Source organism: Amblyraja radiata, chromosome 9 (genome assembly GCF_010909765.2).
Source record: "Amblyraja radiata isolate CabotCenter1 chromosome 9, sAmbRad1.1.pri, whole genome shotgun sequence".
Lineage (NCBI taxonomy): Eukaryota > Metazoa > Chordata > Chondrichthyes > Rajiformes > Rajidae > Amblyraja > Amblyraja radiata.
Genome location: NC_045964.1, coordinates 55,023,038 through 55,039,766, shown reverse-complemented (window position 1 = coordinate 55,039,766; position 16,729 = coordinate 55,023,038). Strand labels below are relative to the sequence as shown.

The following is a 16,729-nucleotide window of genomic DNA, read 5'->3' as shown; positions in this document are numbered from 1 at the left end:
TAACTATAGTCTGCACTCTGATATTTTTCTCTTTGCACTACCAGTTGTAATTGTGCATGGCTTTATTGTACTCATGTGTGGTGTAGAACATGGAGCAGTACAGCACAAGAACAGGCCCTTCGGCTCACAATGCCAAGACCATCCTCTGAAACACCACTATCGTATCTGCCTCCACCACCACCCCTGGCAGTATGTTCCAGGCCCCCACTGTGTAAATAGGTTCAAGTTCACATTTATTTGTCACATGCACAATTAAGGTACAGTGAAATTTGAGTTACCATGCAGCCATACAATAAAAAAAGAACACAATACACAATAGAATTTAACATAAACATCCACCACAGTGGAATCAACATTCTTCACTGTGATGGAAGGCAATAAGGTTCAGTCAATCTTCCTCCTTTGTTCACCAGTGGTCGGGGCCATGACCCTTCCGCAGTCGCCACTACGGACGGTCCGATGTACAAGCCCTCTCGTTGGGATGATCGAAACTCCGACGTCGGGACGGATCGGAGCACACACTTGGAGTTCCCGAATTGGCATCTTTCTTACTGGAGACCGCGGCTTCACGATGTTATAGGCCGCAGGCTGGCAGTCAGAGCACTTCTTCTTGCAATCCCCGGCAAGGGATCCCAGGCTCTGCAATGGAAAGTCCACGCCTGCGGCTAGAAACTCCGCAAACCGCAGCTTCACGATGTTATAGTCTGCAGGCCGGCAGTCAGAGCACTTCGTCTGGCGATCCCCGGCAAGGGATTGCCCCTCTCCGCGATGTTAAAGTCCGGGCCGGTCTCCGAGAAAGGCTGCACCAATCCAGTTGTTAGGCCGCGAGGGGGGGGGTGAAGACGCGACAAAGAGAAAAGTCACATCTCCGTCGAGGTAAGTGACTGAAAACGGTTTCCCCCTATTCCCCCACACTAAAACATACATTTAGGCATACTAAAAAATAAGTGGAAAGGATGAACAAGCTCCTGGCGTGGCTGCATCTCCTTTAAACGTTGCACGGATAAATTGCCTGGTGTGAGTTGACTGGATAGCGCACTGACAACCTTTTTCACTATCTCAGTGCACGTGACAACAATAAACCAATGCCAATGCATTTGTCTTACACACCGCCCCAGCATGTGGCCGAACCACAGACTGACCCTCACCACCTCCAACTCATTAGAAAACAAGTCCAAAGACCGCACACGTCTCTCCCACCATCACCCACATCCCCCAGTTACCCCGCTGCTCCCCCGTGCACTCATCTCCCATTTCCTTTTCAATTTCCCTCCACGTCCCCTTACACCCACATCCCTCCCTCTGCTTTTACATTTCATAGAATCATCAAGTCATACAGCGCGGAATCAGGCCCTATAGCCCAACTCGTCCACGCTGCCCCATCTACACTAGTCCCACCTACCTGCGTTTGTCCTATATCCCTCTAAACCTTTCCGACACATTAACTTCTGGGCAGAGACCACAAAGGCCACACCTTCTTCTCCCCTCCTCTACCCCTCTGGGAGTGGGTGGTCTGCCATTCTTACCTGTAACTCCAGCGGCACCTCCTCCCACCTCAGCAGCTCCTGAATCCTCACCGCCTTCTCAAGGAAGCTCCAGTTCTGCTGTTCTTGGCCATGGATCTGGTCCTGGAGGGAGAGGGACATCAAGTCAGCAGGCCAGGCAGGGGTCAAAAGTCAAGATGAAAGGGCCAATCTCCAACCATAGAGAATCACAAATCGAGGGTCAACGGGAAAAAGGTCAGGAGACCAGAGGCAACGGTCAAGTGTTTAATGATCACAGGTACTGACAATCTTCCTGATATAGTAGTGGCCAGAGGATCTGGGATGACGGAGGAACTGAATGAAATCCACATTAGGCAGGAAATGGTGTTGGGTAGACTGATGGGACTGAAAGCTGATAAATCCCCAGGTCCTGATGGTCTGCATCCCAGGGTACTTAAGGAAGTGGATCTAGAAATCGTGGATGCATTGGTGATAATTTCCCAATGTTCTATAGATTCAGGATCAGTTCATGTGGATTGGAGGGTAGCTAATATGATCCCACTTTTTAAGAAAGGCGGGAGAGAGAAAACAGGGAATTATAGACCAGTTAGCCTGACATCGGTGGTGGGGAAGATGCTGGAGTCAATTATAAAAGATGAAATCGCCGCACATTTGGATAGCAGTAAGAGGATCGGTCCGAGTCAGCATGGATTTACGAAGGGGAAATCATAATTGACTAATCTTCTGGAATTTTTTGAGAATGTAACTAGGAAAATGGACAAGGGAGAGCCAGTGGATGTAGTATACCTGGACTTTCAGAAAGCATTAGTAAAGGTCCCACATAGTAGATTAGTGGGCAAAATTAGGGCACATGGTATTGGGGGTAGAGTGCTGACATGGATCGAGAAGTGGTTGGCAGACAGGAAACAAAGAGTAGGGATTAACGGTCCCTTTCAGAATGGCAGGCAGTGACTAGTGGGGTACCGCAAGGATCGGTGCTGGCACCGCAGCTATTTACAATATACATCAATGATTTGGATGAAGGGATTCATAGAAACATAAGCAAATTTGCAGATAACGCAAAGCTGGGTGGCAGTGTGAACTGTGAGGAGAATGCTATGAGGATGCAGGGTGACTTGGACAGGTTGGGAAATGGGCAAATGCATGGCAGATGAAGTTTAATGCGGATAAATGTTAGGTTATCCACTTTGGTATAAAAAACAGGAAGACAGATTACTATCTAAATGGTGTCAAGTTGGGAAAAGGGGAAGTACAACGCGATCTGGGGGTCCTTGTTCATCTATGAAAGTAAGCATGCAGGTACAGCAGGCAGTGAAGAAAGCGAATGGCATGTTGGCCTTTATAACAAGAAGAGTCGAGTATAGGAGCAAATAGGTCCTTCTGCAGTTGTACAGGGCCCTAGTGAGACCACACCTGGAGTATTGTGTGCAGTTTTGTTCCCTTAATTTGAGGAACGACATTCTTGCTATTCAGGGAGTGCAGTGAAGGTTGACAAGGTTAATTCCCGGGACGGCGGGGCTATCATATGCTGAGAGAATGAAGTGGCTGGGCTTGTACACTCTGAAGTTTAGAAGGATGAGAGGGAATCTTATTGAAACATATAAGATTGTTAAGGATTTGGACACGCTAGAGGCAGCAAACATGTTCCCGATGTTGGGGGGGTCCAGAACCAGGGGCCACAGTTTAAGAATAAGGGGTGAGCCATATAGAACGGAGACAAGAAAACACTTTTTTTCACACAGTTGTGAGTGGAATTCTCTGCTTCAGAGGGCGGTGGAGGCCGGTTCGCTGGATACTTTCAAGAGAGAGCTAGATAGGGCTCTTAAAGATAGCCGAGTCCGGGATATGGGGAGAAGGCAGGAACGGGGTACTGATTGAGGATGATCAGGCATGATCACATTGAGTGGTGGTGCTGGCTCGAATGGCCGAATGTCCTAACCCTGCACCTATTGTCTATTGTCAACAGAGCAATGAGATTCTTACTTGCTTCAGCTTAACAACGCCACAAACATAATCACACACATAAATATATAACAAGCAATAATGCAATTAATTAATAATCTTAACACTAGGCAGCCATAATAGTCTAAAACTGAAGTCCGTGGTGCAACCAAAGACAGTCCACAGAAGATCACCGTTGCTGAGGTTAGTGTCGTGCAGTGTTGCTGGGAAGAAGCTGTGCTTGAACCTGGAGGTCACGGTTTTCAGGCTCCTGTACCTTCTTCCCGATGGTAGCAGCAAGATGAGAGCCTGGCCAGGGTAGTGTGGGTCTCTGATGATGCCAACTGCCTTTTTGAGGTAGCACCTGTAGATCCCTTCGATAGTGGGGATGTCAGTACCTGTGATGGACCAGGCAGTGTCCACCCTATCTGTAATCTTCCTTCAGAAGATCATAAGCCATAGGAGCAGAATTAAGCTCATCCTGTCTGCTCCACCACTCAATCATTGCTGATCTCGCCCTCTCAACCTCATTATCCTGCTTTTACCCCATAACCCCTGACACCCGTACTGGATATGTAGAGAATGGAGGGATATGTATAACATGTATAACATGCAGACAGATAACAGTTTTAGCATCATGTTCAACACATACATCGTGGGCTGACCAGCTTGTTCTTGCACTCTTATGTTCCAACACTGTTCAGTCCACAGTTAGAGCGCTGTGCACAGTTCTCTCCACCCTGCTCGACGACTCATTGAACTTGAGTCCAAGAGGGCAGGGGAGTGTGACGACTCTTTGCGTGCTGGTCCAAGCGCATCTAATAACACCTCTTACTTCCACTCTATTAAATCTCAATTCTGAGTCGGTCATTGTGCCTCTTGCACTTTTTTGCTCCACACTTTCTCTGTAACTTTCACGCTATAACGTAACACTACACTAATGCTGCTCTCTGATAGTTTTCTCTTTACACTACCTGTTGTACTTGTGTAAGGCTTGACTGTACTCATGCGTGGTGTGATTTGACCAGAGTTTCACTATCTTAGTACATGTGACAATAATGAACCAATACTGGTTGAATGGACAAGAGGAGGTTTACAATGGAATGTTGTGGTCATGAGGAAAGATTGGGTGGGTGGGGATGGGCACAGAGTGGAGACCGTGACAAACTAGGTGCGGTATTGTGTACAGAGGAGGCTGCAAAGAGGTTTCCTGAGGATAGACACAAAATGTTGGAGTAACTCAGCGGGACAGGCAGCATCTCTGGAGTGAAGGAATGGGGGACATTTCGGGTCGAGACCCGAAACATCACCCATTCTTTCTCTCCAGAGATGCTGCCTGTCCTGCTGAGTTACTCCAGCATTTTGTGTCTATCTTCGATTTAAACCAACATCTGCAGTTCCTTCCTACAGGTTTCCTGAGGGTATGGATGAGCTGAGAGAGGGGAGAAGCTGACGTATGTAATCTATCCTCGTGAGTGATGTCATCCATTTGTAGTCAATGCCCATCTAAGCTAGTCCCATTTTCCCACATTTGGCCCACATCCCTCTAATCCTTTCCTATCTATGCACCTGTCCAAATGTCTTTTAAACGTAGTTATAGTACCTTCCTCAACTACCTCCTCTGGCAGCTCGCTCCATACACCCACTGTGTGAAAAAGTTGCCCCTCAGGTTCTTATTAAATCTTGTCTCCCTCACCTTAAACCAATGTCCTCTGGTTCTTGATTCCCCTGATCTAGGTAAAAGACTGTACATTCACCCTATCAATTCCCCTCATGATTTTATACACCTGTATAAGATCACCCTCATCCTCCTGCACTCCCAAGGAATAAAGTCTGTGGTGGTAAGGCCTACAGCTCACTTGAATGAATGGATGAATGAATAAGTTTATTGGCCAAGTATTCACATACAAGGAATTTGCCTTAGTGCTCCGCCCACAAATGACAACATGACCTACAGTGACAGTTAGGAATGACACTTAAAACATTAAACATTAATAATAAAACATTATCGATTAAACATGTGAATTAAATAAAATACCAGAGCAAAAGGAGGATACAGATTTTTGGTTATTGAGTAGAGCTACTACTCGTGGTAAAAAGCTGATTTAATGTCTGGCTGTGGCAGCATTGACAGTCCGGAGTCGCCTTCCAGAAGGAAGTGATTCAAAGAGTTTGTGGCCAGGGTGAGAGAGGTCAGAGATGATCTTGCCCGCTCGCTTCCTGACCCTTGCAGTGTACAGTTTGTCAATGGAGAGAAGGTTGACCTGTTACAGTAATGGCTGCTTCATCTGACATGGACAAGCAAATCAAATAGTGTTTCTGTCATACTGTCGCACAGCACAGAAACAGGCGTCTCAGCCCGACCTAACCATGCCCCATCTACACTGGTCCCATCTGCCCGCGTTTGGCCCATGTCCCTCGAAACCTTTCTTATCCATGTACCTGCCTAATGCCATTTAAACATTGTTATTGCGCCTACCTCAACTACCTCCTCTGGCATCCACTTCAAACATCTATGATTAAACTTGCATGGCTGGTTCAGGCAGGTATGGTCTTGGTCTTGCTTTTTGTATAGAGAGAGCTCCCTATCTCTCCCACATTCTCTCTGTCTCTCCCTGACATCTCTTGTTCCCTTTCTCTTTCTCTCGCCCTCATTGCCCAGTGCCTCTGGTGCTGACAAATAACGGACTTACAGAGGGGTTCGGATCGGAGAGTGGCGGGGATGTTTTCCAGCTCCTGCCCTCTGTGTGAATCGGGTGCTGACTGTCCCTGTCCTATCCTTCCACCAGCACCCACATGTGCGGTTTGCCCGGCCAGGTAGACACCTTCACTCCACACTGTTCTGACGACCGTGAGGTGTCCGAGCAGACTCCAGCTTGTTTGACGGTGAGCAAAGTGAAACTAAACTGTGTGTCGGGTGTGTGTGGGAGAGCAGACTGTTCCACAGTCCCTCTCTCACTCAAACACGCGCTGGATATTTGCAAGTAGCAACAAGAAGACTGGTGAACGAAGGCAGCTTAACTCTTTGAGTGTTTAATGTGTCCCGTGTGCAGTGAAAACTCCACCCTCAACCTTGGCAGTTCTGTGTTTGATGAATTCCAAAGACATCTAGTGAAGGAGCGCCGCATTGTGGGCGGGGGGGGGGGGGGGGTGAGGGAGCGCCGCACTGTGGGAGGGAAAGGTGGGGGGGTGGGCAGGCATTGGGGGGCGTGATCTCACCTCCAGCACCGCCTCCTCCCCCGGAGGCACCAATCTCCGTCTCGCCGCCCATCCGCTACAGCCACACTCGCGCAGCTCGTCCCACAGACGCAGGGCTTGCTGCAGGCTGCAGCCGTAACTCTGCAACCATTCCGTCACCTGTCGGGGAACACGGGATTAGCACGGAACACCACCATGGGGCATTGACACGGAACACTGACACAGGGCAAGCACACAGAACGTGCACATACCATGCACATGGGTAGTCCATGTCACACACACGTCGTGCACACTCCAGCCCCTGCGGTCCGGGCCAACTCACCCCAACGCTCACCTCAGCCCTCCCTCACCACACCCCAGGGGGCCGTCCCTGGGCTTTTGGGTGTCCAGCCCCAGTAACTCAGCGGGTCAGGCAGCATCTGTGGAGAACATGGATAAGTGACGTTTCACAGAGTGCTGGACTAACTCAGCGGGTCAGGCAGCATCCTCACCTTAAATGTCACCTATTCATGTTCTCCATAGATGCTGCCTGACCCGCTGAGTTACTCCAGCACTTTATCTTTCGTAGTAAACCTGCACCTGCTATTCTTCCAACCCCTGACTCTTGAATTTCAGGCACATTGCTGGTGTCTTCCACTGTGAAGAGGAGCAAAGTGTAAAGGAGATGTATGGGGCAAGTTTTTTTTACACAGAGGCAAGTGGGTGCCTGGAACATGCTGCCAGAGATATGTTTGAAGATACAGCAGGCCCTTCGGCCCACTGAGTCCACGTTGACTATCGATCACCCGTTCACACTAGTTCTATGTTATCCCACGTTCTCATCCACTCACTACACAGTCGGGGCAATTTACAGAGGGCCAATTAACCTACAAACCCACACATCTTTGGGATGTGGGAGGAAGCCCTCACGGTCACAGGGAGAACATGCAAACTCCACACGTACAGCGCCCGAGGTCACTTACATCGAGCCAGCGGTCCACCAGCTCGTCTACCTCCCGCTGGAATGGCAAGCTTCCAGTGTCCACGAACGGTCTCAGCTCCGAGTGCAGATGCTGACAGATTTTCCTCAATCCATCCAGCTGTTCCTGCTTGGTGCCAAACTCACACTTCACCTCCTCGATCTGAGGCAGCAAAAGAGGAGATTCTTCAGCCCATCAGCCTGTGCCAGCCTGCTCTGGGGCACTTACAATGGAGGGTAGACACAGTATTGAGGGAGCGCCGCACTGTGGGAGGGGCTGGGTTGAGGAAGTGCCACACTGGGGGGGCGGGGGGTGAGGGAGCGCCGCACTGTGGTGAGGGTGAGGGAGCATCGCACTGTGTGAGGGGGCGGGGTGAGGGGTGGTGAGAGCGCCGCACTGTGGGGGGGGGGGGGGGGGCATTGTTTCCGCGCTATCTGCCTACGAGGGTAGTTGTGAAATATCTAATGAAGCAATGGTGGGATTTAGGAGCGTCGATCAGCATTTATCCCTTTTCATCCCAGAGATACTCGGAGAGATCCATCATACTGAAACAATATCTCAGCTTCCCGCACAGGTTTCCATGCCACCACACACACTTACCTCAGTCAGCAGCTGCCCAAGCCTTTCTTTCCCCATGTACGAGGCATGTTGTTGAATCAGACGCTCGCCTTTCCCAATGGTGGACCTTAGATCCTTCTTGTGGCTTCGAAACTCCCTGAGGAAGGCCATGATCACAAAGCACTGGTCCTTCCTGCAGACACAAGGCAGCGGCATTGCCAAAAGCTCCCGTTCAACAAAGGTTTACAACTGTAATTGTTGTCTTAATTCTCAGTGACATCTATTAAAGAAGTTACAGGTTCGATCCGAACATCCGGCATTGAGTGTGTGTGGAGTTTGCACGTTCTCTATGTGGCCCCCACAGTCCTGTATCAATCCCACCATCATCCCAATGCCACAGAAGATCCACGGACCATGCCATCGCCTTAGCCCTACACTCATCCCTGGAACTCCTGGATAAGAGGGACACGTCAGGCTCCTATTCATAGACTACAGCTCTGCCTTTTATACTATCCAAGCTTATCACCTAACTCGTGAGACTTGGTGTCAGCACTCATCTCTACAACTAGATCCTCGACTTCCTGACCAACTGACCACAATCATTGAGGGTAGGGGACAAATCATCCTCTACGATAATCCTCAACACGGGGGCTCCGCAAGGCTGCGTTCTCAGCCCCCTTCTTTACTCCTTGTACACCCATGACTGCAGCCAAGTGCAAATCTAATTACATTTTCAAATTTGCAGACGACACCATCATTTTAGGCCGGATATCAAATAATGATGAGACGGAGTACAGGAAGGAGATCGAGAACCTCGTGTCCTGGTGTGTTGTCAACAACCTTTCTCAACGTCAGCAACAAAAAGGAGAGAGTGATGGACTTCAGGAAGTGAAGCGGTACACATACCCCAGTTTGCATTGACAGTGCCGAAGTAGAGATGGTTGAAAACGTCAAATTCCTCGGAGTCAATATCACCAACAACTTCTGGACCACCCATATTGAAGCAACGACCAAGAAAACACACCAACACTTCCTTAGAATGGTTAAGAAGTTTGGCATGTCCCCTACAACTCTCACCATAGAAATCATTTTATCAGGATTCATCATAGCTCGGTTTGTGAACAGCTCCATCCAAGACCACAAGAAACTGCAGTGAGTTGTGGACGCAGCTGTCGTGACAATTTCAGCTAAAATGTGAAACGGAGTTATCAGCGAAATTAGCAGCCATACATTCCGGGTTCTACGGAAACAAGTTGATCTCAGTGCACGGGAAAGGCAGCGTTGGCGAACAGCACAGCAATGTGTGAGTAGATGTACCCTAACAATGTCTGGGTGATCTGAGCAAAACAACAGCAATAGTTGGGTCGACCACACGCGCCCCCGGGCGCGGTCTGCTCTGATAAGAAATGCCATAAAGATTGGTGTTGGGCGCGCTTTCGGTGAGAGAACCGCAGCCTTGGACCGTGTTGCCGACGGTGCCAGGTGATCTTGAACATAACACCCTGCGGCGTGCTCTGCTGTGTACTCGGGGGTTTATGAGTACACTGGGGGATATTCGGGGATACATGAGTAAATGCCTTATTTGGTAGTGTAATCATTACTGAGTGAATCAAAACTCTTATCTGAATCCAGTGATTTATCGAACACAACAGCAGCCTAGACCATCACACAAACCAACCTCCCTTCTATTGACTCCATTTATACCTCAAGCTGCCTCGGCAAGGCCAGCAGCTTCATCAAGGACAAGTCGCACCCTGGCCACTCCCCTCTCCCATCAGGCAAAGGGTACAGACGTGTGAAAACACACGCCACCAGACTCCAACAGTTTCTTCCTAGCTGTTATCAGGCAACTGAATCATCCTGCCACGTTAGAGCAATGCTGAACTACTATCTACCTCTTTGGTTACCCTTTGATCGGACTTTATTGGCTTTACCTTGTACTAAACGTTATTCCCTTATCATGTATCTATACACTGTAAATAGCTTGATTGTAATCATGTATTGTCTCCGCTGACTGGACATCACGCAACAAAAGCTTTTCACGACCTGGCAAACTAAACTGTAAACCCACTGCCCCACAGCCCTATATCAAACCCACACTGATCCTGGGGTTATCCGTCTGGCCTGGGGATCGGTAAAGCGTGAGGTTGGTTCGGTACCACTCACCGGTCCTGGATCTCTCCGGCAGTCACTCCCCACACCTCCTCCGCCTCCCGCAGCCTCTCCTGAGCCTCGCCGGCCAGACTCGAGCCCAGCAGCCTGTCAGCCTGCTCCCGCAATCCCTGCAGCTCCTTTGCCTCCCGTTGTACATCCAGCTCCAACTCCACCAGGGAGCCCAGCCTGGGATTAGAGTGGCACAGTTAGAGCACACAGCCTCACACCAATGTAACAATCAGTGGCCACAGAGCCCAGCCTGGGATTTGAATGGCACAGTTAGAGCACAGAGCCTCACATCAATGTAACAATCAGTGGCCGCTGAACCCAGCCTGGGGTTAGAGTGGCACAGTTAGAGCACACAATCTAACACATGCATCACAATCAGTAGCCACAGAGGGCAGTGCGGGAGAGTTGCTGCTTTACAGCACCAGAGACCGGGGTTTGAACCTGACTAGGGATGCTGTCTGTGTGGGATTTGTACGTTCTCCCCGTGACCTCCATGGGCTTTCTCCGGGTGCTTCGGTTTCCTCCCACACTCCAAAGACGTACAGGTGTGTTGGTCAATTGGCTTGGTATTAATAAATTGTCCCTAGTGCGTGTAACATAGTGCTAGAGTACGGAGATTGTTGGTCGGTGTGGACTCGGTGGGCCGAAGGACCTGTTTCCATGCTATATCTCTAAATTAAACCTACATTTGATGCTGACTACAGGTGCTGTTTGTGTGGAGTTTGTAAGTTCTCACTGTGACCGCGTGGGTATCCTCCGGGTGCTCCGGTTTCCTCCCACATCCCAAAGACGTGCGGGCTTGTAGGTTAATTGTCCCCTGTAATTTGTCCCTAGTGTGCAGGATGGTGCTAGTGTGTAGGGGATGATCGCTGATCAGCAAGATTGAAGTGCCTGTTTCCGCTCTCTATCTCTAAACAATAAACTGAAGCGACCATGACAATAATAAACCTAGACCTGGTGTTGACCGGGTGGGATTACCCGGTTTATAACCAGGCAACCTGGACCTACCTGGCCTGCACTGCGGGCAGCGTGGCTTCAGTTAGCGGCACGGCGCCAGCCCTCTCTCCAATGTCCCGCAGTGACCCCACCAGTCTGCTCTGCCTTGCGTGCAGCTCCTCCTGCACCATGCGCTCCTGCTGCCCGCCCTGCAGCCCCGCATCCTCTGCCGCGCAGCCCAGCGGCTCCACCAGATCCCAGCACGAGAGGGCATGTCCAGACTGTCCATCTGCCAGAATGCCGGCCGTTTCCAACGCCTCGTTCAGCTGCCGGGCACTCAGCGACAGTGCCTCCTCCTCCAGGGCTGCTGACCGGCTGTGATAAACCAACCATTATTACACACGGGAGAGGGCTGAGAATACGCCTCCATTTAATAAGGGCTGCAGGGAAAAGCTGGGAACTACAGGCCAGTGCGCTGCAGGCAGTGAGGTGGTTACTGGAGAGGATTCTGACATATAAGACATTAATGCATTTGGATAGACAGGTGTCGCAGCGGTAGAGTTGCTGACTTACAGCGCCAGAGACCTGGGTCCTGACTATGGGTGCTGTCTGTACTGATTTGTACGTTCACCCTGTGACCTGCGTGGGTTTTCTCTGGGTGCTCCAGTTTCCTCCCACACTCCAAAGATGTACAGGTTTGTAAGCTAATTGGCTTGGTGTAATTGTAAATTGTCCCTCGTGTGTGTAGGATAGTGTTAGTAGGTCAGGATCGCTGGTCGGTGCGGACTCAGTAAGCTGCAGGGCCTGTTTTCGCGCTGTATCTCTAAACTGAACTAAAAATGAGGGATAGTTCGCGAGGTTCTGTACATGAGAGACCATGTCTTATAAATCTGATTGAGTTCTCTGAAAATGTGACCAAAAAGGTTCATGAGGACTGAGCTGCAGATGTTGTCTATATGAACTTCAGCGAGGCATTTGATAAGGTTCCACATGGTGGCTGCTCTGGAGGGTTAGATCGCATGGGATCCAGGGAGAGAAAGCCGAATGGATAGAGAATTGGCTTCATGCAGAGGGTGATGGTGGAAGGTTGCTTCTCGGACTGAAGGCCTGTGACTAGTGGTGGGCCTCAGGGATCAGTGCTAGACATGTGTTTGTGGTTTATATCAATGATTTGGATGAGAATGTACAAGGTTTGATTAGTAAGTTTACCGATGGTGGTATAGATTGCGAAGATGGTTGTCAAAAATCACAACAGGTTCTTAATCAGTTGGGCAAGTGGACTGAGGAATGGCTGATAGAGTTTAATGCCTCCAAAGTCAAACCTTCAGTGAATTGCAGGGCCCTGGGGAGTGTTGTAGAGCAGAGGGATCTAGGATTACAGGGACATTGTTTTGTTAAAAGTGGCTTCACAGGTAGTAGATATGGAACAAGTTGCCAGAGGAGGTAGTTGAGGCAGGGACTATAACAGCATTTAAAAGACATTTGGACAGGGACATGGATAGGAAAAGTTTAGAGGGATATGGGCCAAGCATGTACAAATGGGACCAGCGTAGATGGAGCATGTTGGTCGGAATGGACGTTGGGCCGAAGGGCCTGTTTCCGTGCTGTACGACTATCTAATTGAAGGTAACTTTTGTCAGGAATTCAGCTGTGGAGGCTGGGGATAGAACATGGCCTTCGGTATTTAATTCCCATGGACTGTCTGGGGCAAGACCAGGGGTAGGAATGCTGCTCCTGTGGCTGGTGTACATGGCCAGTGGAAGGGGAGGGGTGGTACCTGTGTTGGGGAGCTCCCTCGAACTGCTCCAGCTCCTCCCTCGCGGAGTGCTCCACGTCTGGGTCTATCCCCGCCTTCTCCGGACCTCCCATGGTCTCCGTGCTGGGCAGGGAGAGGCCAGAGGTCACCTCGGCCCAGGCAGCCTGAGGACAAGCATGGGGAGAGAACGTGAGACAGGGGAGAGAGAGACCATTCATACCCACAGGCCTGACAACTCCCCTGGCACCCCCTCTCCCCAAACTCCCCTCACACCCACTCTCCACAACCCACCCAAATACTCCCTCTCCCCTCACACCTCCCTCTCCCCACCATTGACTCCATCTACACTTCACGTTGCCTCGGGAAAGCAGCCAACAAAATGAAAGACTTGTCCCACCCCGGTCATTCCTTCTTCTCCCCGCTCCCGTCCGGCAGAAGGTTCAGAAGCTTGAAAGCGCGCACCACCTGACTCAGGAACAGCTTCTTCCCCTCTGTTATCAGGCTTCTGAACGATCCCAGGAGAATTGTGAACCAGAGGACATAGGTTTAAGGTGAGGGGGGAAAGATTTAATAGGAACCTGAGGGGCAATTTTTTTGCACAGAGTGAGTGGGTGGGTGAGTGTATGGAACGAGCTGCCAGAGGAGGTACTATAACAATATTGTAACACATTTGGACAGGTACATGGATAGGAAAGGTTTTGAGGGATATGGGCCAAATGCAGGCAGATGGGACATTTTGGTCGGCATGGATGTTGGGCCGAAGGGCCTGTTTTTGTGCTGTGTGACTCTAAGGGGAAAGCCCGTTACCTGTTCTGCCGTCACCGCTGGTGTTCCGGAATCATCTCTGGCAGGGTGATGGGTCACGTGGCCGGTGTCGGGAGACTCCCTCGGTGGTTGGGAACATTCCGGAGTGTGCCGGCTCCATGGCACAAGGCCAACACTTTGGACTGGGCGTTCCCCGCCGAGCTTCTCACTGCTACCATCCATCACCTCCATCCCCATCTCTGAGGCCAGAATCACTGCCCGCTGCGGATTAATGTCCAGTTCCATGTCCCTCCGGTACAGGCTCACTGTGCCGGGAATTAAGTCTCTGGCCCCTTGGTGGCCCTGACCCGTGGTGGTTTCCCACAGGGATGGTGGTGTCTCACCAATGTTGTGTCCAACCCCATCATTGTCCTGACTCATGGTGGCCTTCCATGGATCTGATGATGTCTCACCAACGTCTCTGATGTCTTGGTGGCCTTGATATGTGGTGGCCTTCCATGGGTCAGGTGGTATCTTACCAACATTATCTCCAACCCCTTTGTTGCCGGGACTCATGGTGGCATTCCATGTGTCTGGTAGTATCTCATCAACATGGCTTCTGACACCTTTGTTGTCCTGACCCATGCCGGCCTTGCATGGGTCCGTTGGTATCTCAGTAACATCATCTCTTATGCCTTTGTTGCCATGACCCATGGTTGGTGCCCACAGGTCTGGTAATTTCTCACCAACATTGTCTCCAACTTCATCGTTGCCCTGACCCACGATGGCCAAGTGTGGGTCTGGTGATTCCTCACCAATGTTGTCTACAACTTCTTCATTGTCCTGACAAGTGGTGGCCTTCCATGGGTCTGCTGGAGTCTCACCAATGTCATCTCTCACCCCTTGGTTATCCTGACAAATGGTCGTTGTCCACAAGCTTGGTAGAACCTCACCAGAAGCCTCTCCCACCTGCTCCCGCTGAATCTCAGGGATGTTTGCCGGCGGTGCAGACCTCCCGCTAGGCCACCCGTATTCCGGCACAGAGCTCCATGCCAGCGGGTGTCTGCCCTCTCCCTGGTCACTCTCCCCTCCGTCCTCACTGCCGGGCCCTAGGGATGGCTCCTGATCCTCCCCGTGTTCCTTGGGAGCCAGGCTGTGACTCTGCCATGGCCTGAGTGGACCGGCCAGGGAGATCCCTGCCCCCTGCTCCTGGGACTCCTCACGGGCAGTCTCTCCTGGGTAGACCTGCTCGGTGGGGGTCAGAGGCTCCGGCCCCCGCCCCGCTCCCAGCCCCTCCACCTCCCTCGCCACTGACGCCTCGGCTGCCCGATTGACTCTCCCCCCCGCCTTTCCCAAACGCACGGCCACGGGGAGATCGTGCCAACCCCCTGGGACCTTGGTGTCAACCCCCCTGGTCAGCTGCCCCTCCGCCCACCCCACCGCTCTGCGAGCCTCTCCCACCGCCAGAGCTGCCTCCTGCCGCAACTCCTGCCGTCTTTCACCAGTGGTGGTGGTGGTAATGTCTTCACCCTGATCTCCTGCCGCCTCTGCTCCCCACTGCCCCTCACTGGAGACCCCGGGTGTCCCCGTACCATCCTCTCCCGCTGGAGGAGGGAGGACCATCTCCTGGCCCGGGTATCTCCTGCTCTGTGACATCTGCTCTGGAAGTGCCCTCGCCACGGGCAGAAGCTCCCTCCAGCCCAAGCTCTCCGGTGAGGGAGCTCTCTGCCCATCCCAGTCTCCGGACAGGAATGGCGTGTCCCCTGGGGCCGGAAGCTGGGCCGATCCATAGGGAATGTGTCTGTCCTTGTCCCTCTGATGCTCTCCAAGAGCTGGGTGGTGACCTTTGCTCGGCTTATTCATGGTGGCATCTTCTCCAAACTGGCTGGAGAGGTCCTCCACGACCCCAGGGGAGCCGGTGCCCGCTGGACGTATGACCGCTGGTGTGGGTGGACCTTGGCTCACTGTCCCGGCCCCCTGCTCCCGTCCAGCTGCCCCATCCACAGCAATCTCTTTCTCCATGGCGCTGGGCACAGGGCTGAGAGACGTCACGTCCCACACCGGCCCACCACTGCCCTCTGCTGGGCCAGTCCGCCGCTGCTCCCTGTACCCCACCATCCACAGGGGTTCCCTGTAAAACACAATGATCCGCGGTCATCTTGGGGGGCTGACGGAGCTCGGACTGGAGGGAGCTTCTGCCCTTGGTGAGGGCACCTCCAGAGTAAAGGGGCTGTCCCACTTGGGCGACCTAATCTGCGAGTTTAGAAGAGTGTCTTCGACCTTCAAACTCGCAACATGGTCGACACATGGTCCTAGGAGGTCCTATGAGGTAGCTGGAACTCTCCTTCAAGCTCGAGGGCAGTTCCCGAATACTCGTGGCCTCGGCTAGGTCGCGGAAAACTTTTCAGCATGTTGAAAAATTTTCCGCAAGTAAAATTTGGTCGGCATGGTGCAGTGGAGTGGGGTCACTATTTGGTTACAGGCAGTCGAGGTCAGCCGTAGGCAATCTCCTTCGCTGATCGGGCATTTCGATTGGCTCATTGGAGTTTTCAGGACCCAGGAAGACCTACCGGTAGGTAAAATGCCCGCTAAACTTTATTATACTTCTTAAAATTGTCTCCACTCCTTCTACCCCCCCTTCTCTCCCCTTCTCTCTTCTTCTCTCCCATTCTCTCCCCTTCTCCCCCCCCCCCCCCCCGTGCTCTCTAAAGGACACAGTTACTGTGCAGCCATTTTACCTTCATCTTCATCATGGGTGTGAATTTCAGACGGCGTTCCCCCGCTTTCCCTGGCCCCCGCTGTTGCGGTGTGTTTGTGTCCAGCCTGTAGAAGGGCCCCGACCCAAAACATCCTCTGTCCCTCCCTCCACAGATGCTGCCCGACCCGCTGAGTTCCTACAGCCCTTCCTCAGCAAGGGAACACCAGGGGCCACCTTTTGCACAAACCTGTGTTTTGCTCCAATGTCTGGG

General features: G+C 51.6%; 1 protein-coding gene across 1 annotated transcript in view; it reads right to left on the bottom strand.

Moving 5' to 3' along the window:
* The window catches only part of clmn (calmin), a 149,390-nt gene that overhangs the window by 63,142 nt on the left and 69,519 nt on the right, over positions 1-16,729 (bottom strand). The window contains exons 29-36 of the mRNA XM_033026453.1: positions 13,824-15,891; positions 13,038-13,180; positions 11,333-11,635; positions 10,328-10,501; positions 8,204-8,354; positions 7,607-7,765; positions 6,666-6,803; positions 1,527-1,628 (exon numbers count right to left, since the gene is read on the bottom strand). Of these exons, the coding sequence (XP_032882344.1) occupies positions 1,527-1,628; positions 6,666-6,803; positions 7,607-7,765; positions 8,204-8,354; positions 10,328-10,501; positions 11,333-11,635; positions 13,038-13,180; positions 13,824-15,891 (3,238 nt within the window). The remainder of the gene's footprint in view (positions 1-1,526; positions 1,629-6,665; positions 6,804-7,606; positions 7,766-8,203; positions 8,355-10,327; positions 10,502-11,332; positions 11,636-13,037; positions 13,181-13,823; positions 15,892-16,729) is intronic.